This window comes from Gymnoscopelus microlampas (assembly GCF_963454915.1).
Source record: "Gymnoscopelus microlampas genome assembly, chromosome: 3".
NCBI lineage: Eukaryota > Metazoa > Chordata > Actinopteri > Myctophiformes > Myctophidae > Gymnoscopelus > Gymnoscopelus microlampas.
In genome coordinates this window covers 947510-955009 of record NC_139940.1, presented here as the reverse complement: position 1 = coordinate 955009, position 7500 = coordinate 947510, and the positions used below count along the sequence as shown (strand labels likewise).

At 44.8% G+C, this 7500-nt stretch overlaps 1 protein-coding gene across 1 annotated transcript in view; it reads left to right on the top strand.

The window, feature by feature from the left end:
• Window positions 1–7500, top strand: part of nphs1 (NPHS1 adhesion molecule, nephrin) — a gene marked incomplete at both ends in the record, with an annotated part of 149367 nt that overhangs the window by 12282 nt on the left and 129585 nt on the right. Inside the window, 5 exons of the mRNA XM_084048619.1 lie at window positions 1074–1104; window positions 1188–1216; window positions 1302–1332; window positions 1416–1444; window positions 1600–1620. Of these exons, the coding sequence (XP_083904745.1) occupies window positions 1074–1104; window positions 1188–1216; window positions 1302–1332; window positions 1416–1444; window positions 1600–1620 (141 nt within the window). The remainder of the gene's footprint in view (window positions 1–1073; window positions 1105–1187; window positions 1217–1301; window positions 1333–1415; window positions 1445–1599; window positions 1621–7500) is intronic.

Below are 7500 nucleotides of genomic sequence, written 5' to 3'. Positions count from 1 at the left end.
CCTGTAGTTCTGCTGCTGTGCTTCTCACAGGGGTCCTTCAGGGGGTGGGGTTCCAGGTGGTTCCCAGGGGTCCTTCAGGGGGTGGGGTTCCAGGTGGTCCCCAGGATTCCTTCAGAGGGAATGGTTCCAGGGGGTCCCCAGCAAAATTAGTTGATATTGCATCATTTTCGTAGGTGAAAAAAGGGAGTCACAACACTGATTGAGCGTTCCTTGGCACAACACTCCATGTCTGGTAATATCTCTGCGGTGACGGGGCTTTCTTAGTCGCAGGCCCCTCCCTTTGGAACTCATACTCCCAGCTCACATTAATTAAAGCCCTGTTCAAAACCTCCCTCAAAACCCACCTCTTCAGACTCGCATTCCCCACCTAATTTTAATCCCCACTTTTTGCCTTTAACTTTTTGATGATTTTGTTTGCTTAGCTTTTAATCTTTTAGCTAGTTATTCTCTTAACACATCGGGTGCCGAACACGGTCTGAACCGTGTGTTTACATAGTGGCGCTTCCGCCGCTTCGGTGCCGAACACGGTCTGAACCGTGAGTTTAGTCTTTTTGTTTTTTTCATTTTTCTCCGCGCGGGCGGGGCTAGAGCAGCTCTGGGAGTACCCATTGTAATCCTGCGAAGGAAGTGCCAGATCGCTCACCGGAAACAATGTTTTTCCCCCCATCCGCTTCCTGTCTATTTCCTACTTTGAAACGCCTATATCTCCGAATCTGTTTCCTGTGGGGAAAACCGGTCATGCGCGATGCGCGATCCCCCCCCGTTGTAACTTGCCAGGGTAATGTTATGGTTCCAGGCTGTAGCCAGGCTCATGGGACAACATGAATCGATGCTTTTTTTTGCGTGGATTTGCTTGTAACGCACGCGGAAGCTTTAAACAGCAAAGCGCAGTCAATGGGGAGAATGCTGGCACCCACGGTATGTTGTTATGAAAAAATGCTGGCACCCGATGTGTTAAGAGGAGATGAGTCATGGAGGCAGTGTGACAGTGTGAATGGTTCATGTGTTTAAGAGGAGATGAGTCGTGGAGGCAGTGTGACAGTGTGACAGTGTGAATGGTTCATGTGTTTAAGAGGAGATGAGTCTTGGAGGCAGTGTGACAGTGTGAATGGTTCATGTGTTTAAGAGGAGCTGAGTCGTGGAGGCAGTGTGACAGTGTGACAGTGTGAATGGTTCATGTGTTTAAGAGGAGATGAGTCTTGGAGGCAGTGTGACAGTGTGAATGGTTCATGTGTTTAAGAGGAGCTGAGTCGTGGAGGCAGTGTGACAGTGTGACAGTGTGAATGGTTCATGTGTTTAAGAGGAGATGAGTCTTGGAGGCAGTGTGACAGTGTGAATGGTTCATGTGTTTAAGAGGAGATGAGTCTTGGAGGCAGTGTGACAGTGTGACAGTGTGAATGGTTCATGTGTTTAAGAGGAGATGAGTCGTGGAGGCAGTGTGACAGTGTGACAGTGTGAATGGTTCATGTGTTTAAGAGGAGATGAGTCATGGAGGCAGTGTGACAGTGTGAATGGTTCATGTGTTTAAGAGGAGATGAGTCGTGGAGGCAGTGTGACAGTGTGACAGTGTGACAGTGTGAATGGTGTAATGTGTTTAAGAGGAGATGAGGCAGTGTGACAGTGTGACAGTGTGAATGGTTCATGTTGTCTATAGCTGCCCTTGGTTGTTTTCCAAAGAACCAGATCCTCATCATGTCTCTTTCAGAGCAGTGTGAGCTTTGTGTTCAATTATGTGTGGACCTGGTCTATTATGTGTGGACCTGGTCTATTATGTGTGGACCTGGTCTATTATGTGTGGACCTGGTCTATTATGTGTGGACCTGGTCTATTATGTGTGGACCTGGTCTATTATGTGTGGACCTGGTCTATTATGTGTGGACCTGGCCTTCTGCTCGGCTGCAGAGTGCCTGTGGAACAGCCTTCCTTTCTATTTCAGAGCCCCGTAGACCCTGAACTCTGTTAAAACAGGCCTAAAAAAGCGATAGTCATGTCATCGAAAGAAATATAGATTATAATTAAAATGAGGACGGTAGGCTTTGCTACATGGTCAGTCTTGGAAGGGGGGGGGGGGGGGGCGCTCGTTTACGGTTTATTATGCCACCTTACATTTTGATTCATTATCTGTGAGAGTATCACAAATGTATGACAAATATAAGGCGTTCTGTCTTGACTGTTGGAGTTCCAGTACATTTGTTAACTATCCATTTCTTAAATTAGCCTTTCATTATGTTCTGGCCCGCCATCTAATGCTTTAGAAAAAAACGTTCATGTTGGTGCCTTCATAGTTCTTAAATCCATGAATTTTGCTAATTGTTGCAAAGGACGTCTCTCTGTGCCAGCCAGGATTATTTTTCGTCGCACAACGGTTTCGAGTGGTTAACATTTCCGAGATACATTTCCGAGATACGCGACCATACCCTAGGTGGGGTTGGCGAAAGGGCCTACTCTGTGTGGAGTTTGCATGTTCTCCCCGTGTCTCTCAGGGTAGTTGATACCCTCACAAAAACATGTAGTAATCCTGGTCACTAAACTCCTCCCCCATGACAGCCGGGGCGCCTGATGGAGGGGAAGGGAACTGATTGGAATAACGTGTTCCTTCCACGCGCTACGTCCTACCAGGGAAACTCCCTCCTGTCAGATGACAAGAAGGTCAGTTGGCTCTCATGCATTGAAGGAGGCATGAGCTCGGCCCTGGCCTCCCTAGGCTGGTGAGGGGAGTGTAGTGCCCAGGATCACTTAGAAAATTGGCACCGGGTGAAAAATAAGGGTTACAAAATCGTGGGATAAAAATTATAAGAAAAAAAAAAAAAAACATTTCCGAGATACAAGACCACAAGTAGCCTACCGCGAATGAGAGGCGTTGTGAGCTTGTAGATATGCTCTGACGTGGTGCACCGTGTGTGTGTGTGTGTGTGTGCACCGGCACCGTTGGCCCGGTCGCTCCGAAACTGTGCACACACACTCCCTGGATGCCAATTCAGAACCTCTGCCCCATTTTTAGCCGCATGCTGAAAGCTAGCGGCTCTACAGACAGCACTAGTCCTAGTCCGACACCTGAGTGACACCTAAGTGTCATTGGCTGTCCTGGCTGTCCTTCACACTTCCCGCCAATGGGGAGACGTTCCTTTGCAGCACCCGCCTCTCCTTCTTTGCAGCAGAGAGAGAGAAAGGGAGAGAGCCTCAGGCCGGAGGGTTAGCCTAAATGCTAGCGTGCTTCATTAGAACTAGTTTGGCTATTAAGTTATTATTATTTGGCCATGTTCACACTGACTTCAATCTTAGCTATTGTTGGGAAGACCCGTGTGGTGTCACAAAATGTTGCCACCACTTATATAAAAAACGTTAGAGCGTTAATCTGCAACGCTAAATGTTGCCAGGTTTGGCGAGAGAAACAAGCAATCCAAAAAACAAGTAATCAGGTCTATGAAAAGATTGGGGCAAAAAAAGCCTGCCGCATGCGGCTTTATTATGACTTTGGTCATTTCTTGTTTTCACATGGGCCTGTTATAGCGCCACCAGGAGGACGATTTTTACAAAACCCATTTTTTTTCACATTACTCATACAGATTTTATCCAAACGTCATGCAAATCGGTACACAGTATCTCTATAGTCATGTGATCAACACAAATCTGTCCGATTTCCCATATTCCATCCTCATTGCCTATGGTTGGCTTCCAAAGTTTGCAGGATTGGTCCGTTTTGAACAAGAAGCCTCAAACTATGCACGCAGCTTGTGATTTCCGTGAAATTTCACACGCACATTCCCACTAGGCCGAGGAAGAAATGCCACCCTTTTCACATTGGCCTGTTATAGCGCCACCAGCAGGTCTAATTTAGCAAAACACATTTTTGGAACAAAATGCCTCAAATCATGAATGCTGTGTCCGATTGCCCTGAAAGACCTAACAATAAAGGGCACCCTTTTCACATTGGCCTATTATAGCGCCACCAGGAGGCCAGAATAACGTACCTGACCTGGCGGAGACCTGTGCTCCGAGGAGCACTTTTTCTAGTTATTGCTGTGTTCGGGTAAGCCCAAGAATCTGGATAGAATCTTGTAGTGTGAGATGCCCCCGATTTATTTTTAATCGTGTAGTGTGTGCATGTTTAAGATAATCTGATAAGAGAATCTTGAAAGATTATCTTGTAGTGTGTGATGATACCCGATTTAAAAATGGTTTAAGACTGAAAAAGTCTTGTAGTGTAAGGCCAGCTTAAGTACTGTACTTAAGTACACTTTTGAGGAATTTATACTTTATCAGAGTATTTCCCATTTTCAATACTTTTACTTCTACTCTACTACATCACAGAGGCAAATATTGTACTTTTACTGCACTACAATTATTTGACAGCTTTAGTTACTTTGCAGATTTAGATTATTATTACAAAACCACTTACACCCTATATACATTTCTGCCATTTGAACATAGATGTACAAGCTCACAATGCGTTGTGATGCGACACTTTGTGAGCCTGTAGATCTGCTATTTTCATATGATTTGTATACATTTTGAACTTACACAATGAACTTGCACAATGAGTACTTTTACTTACTTTTGATACCAATACTTTTTGTACTTTTACTCAAGTAAATTTTGAACAGCTTACTTTTACTTTTAGAGTATTTATGCAGTATTGATACTTTTACTTAAGTTGAACATTTTAGTACTTTTCCCACCACTGCTTAGTTACTTTCCACCATGCACTACTTGAGTACACGTCCTTAGTTCCACCACTACTTAGTTACTTTCTACCACTACTTGAGTACATGTCCTTAGTTCCACCACTACTTAGTTACTTTCTACCACTACTTGAGTACATGTCCTTAGTTACTTTCCACCACTACTTAGTTACTTTCTACCACTACTTGAGTACATGTCCTTAGTTTGGTCCACTGAATAGCAGATACATCTCTTCCAGGGCCGTCAGTGATAGAAAACACATTCCATTAGAGCAGTTCTACAGCTGTGTGACAGCATGTACCCAGGCTGTATTCTTATTATAGGATGGATATGTATTAAATACATGGTTACTGTTGTATAAGATAAATAACCTGTTCAGAGTCACTGACCATGAACACGTCTAGTAAACAGCCTTTCAGGAGAAAAATAACCATAATTACCTGATTTAATGCGTCGCTTTTCACATGCCTGGATGTCAAGGTTTTAGAAGAACTCATATGTATCTTCATTCTGTCCATGTCAGGAAGAAACCTTGTATATCCATGATAGTTCAACTTATGTTGCTTTTATAGAAAAAGAAAAAAAAGTAAATTAATGCGGTGTGACTGAGCCGTATTTAAAGCTGTTAACCAATGGCCATGTCGCTGGCTTCAATGGAAGCCAGCGACATCTATTTATACATTTGCCGAGTGCTTGGACCTCTTGTTCACTATACATTTGGCTCTTTGGGACATATCTATTTTCTCACAGCAATATTTCGTCTCAGTAGCAAACCACACTGGAAGGGAGCGCCGTTAGCGAGAGTTAGCCAAAAAGGCTAATAATTTTGCACTTGCTAGCTCTTTGCAGTCACTCGCGGTAATGTCGGTATTCCATCACTGAGCCTCCCCAGTCACGTTAATATTTCCGTGTCATGTACATCCCAAAGACAGAGTTAGTCTTATAATGACAGAGTTATTAACTACGTTATAGTCTTATAATGACAGAGTTATTAACCACGTTATAGTCTTATAATGACAGAGTTATTAACCACGTTATAGTCTTATAATGACAGCGTTATTAACTACGTTATAGTCTTATAATGACAGAGTTATTAACTACGTTATAGTCTTATAATGACAGAGTTATTAACCACGTTATAGTCTTATAATGACAGAGTTATTAACTACGTTATAGTCTTATAATGACAGAGTTATTAACCACGTTATAGTCTTATAATGACTCGGTTTAGAAACAACAGACGTTCCGCTAAATGTCTTCTTCGTTGGTGTAAATAGTTGAGCTACGACGATCTGTGGCAGAAGTCACGTGGTGGAAGTATGGTTGTGTTGTTATTAGCACACATAGCTTAGCTCAAACAGATTAAAAACATCAACCTCTCATGGCTGTGGGAGAGAGCGCACATCCCCGGGTACCTCAACGGAGCAGAGTGTCGGGACCCCCGCGAACCATTGGCTGGGGTTCATTTGGCCCAAATTCAAGCTGTTTAGTAGCGTTTTTTAGCGGCGCTAGCCGCTCTATACCTTTAGATATAGAGCGGATCCTGCTCTATACCTGACTTTGTCCGTGTTCACCGTCAACGCTCTGATTGGTCAGACCCGTCAACGCTCTGATTGGTCAGACCCATCAACGCTCTGATTGGTCAGACCCGTCAACGCTCTGATTGGTCAGACCCGTCAACGCTCTGATTGGTCAGACCCGTCAACGCTCTGATTGGTCAGGTGCGTCAACAAAGTGATTGGTCAAGCTTCACGTGACACGTGGCTATAAACACATTATAAACACATATCGATGACAAAATGTATCAAAGGCGCCGCTACCTTCACACAGGGTGTGATTTTTTTTTTACAAATCTGTTTCACTACTGCCGGAGTTGTCATGGTTACCACCCCCCAGTTCCGCCTATGGGATCTGTTATCACCCTTACGCTCATGGCCTGTGTCGTCATGGTTACGGTGTAACCGCAGGCTATGGGATTAGGCTGTGACAACGGGAGCACAGCCTGAGGCAGCTTCACAGTCTCACAGCCTTTTATGAGCCCAGGGACACTATGGATATCATTTTCCATAGCACTGGCACGCACATGGACACGTGCACTGTTCCTATCCACACTGTGTTAACTTAGCTCTTAATGCTAATAGCGTTCTTTACTCATTGACACAAAGGAGCAGAGCCTCATCTCACCGTGGGTCAGAAAGTACATTATTTCAGGTGTTTTCACGTTGTCAGGCGACACCAGCTGGCCGCGACTAAAACATCGTTCTCTCTTTCCCCCAGAGCTAGTGTAGAAGTGTCCTTGAGCAAGACACTGAACCTCTAATTGGCTCCTGATGAGCAGGTTGGTGCCTTGCATGGTTTCCTCCTCCATCTGTGTGAGTGTGTGTGTGTGTGTGTGTGTGTGTGTGTGTGTGTGTGTGTGTGTGTGTGTGTGTGTGTGTGTGTGTGTGTGTGTGTGATTGTGTGTCTGAATGTGTGTGTCTGAATATGTGTGTGAATGTTTGTGTGCAGTGGTGGCTTATCCAACGGGCTTTGGGTGCTGAAGCACAGGGCACAAACCTTGGGGGGGGGCACCAAACGGCATGAGAAAAAAAAAAAAAACGTTGAATAAAGCCGAAATGTAGAAGCGGGGCTGCTAAAGGAGCGCTACAACATTGAAACGCGCCGATGAAGCGTCATTATTTTTCAACTCCCCCCCCCCCCCCCGTTGACAAAACACTCTCGTGGGGCACTGAACCGGGTCCAAGCACCGGGCACCACGAAGTCTTAATCCGCCCCTGTGTGTGTGAATGTGTGTGTGAATGGGTGTGTGAATGTGTG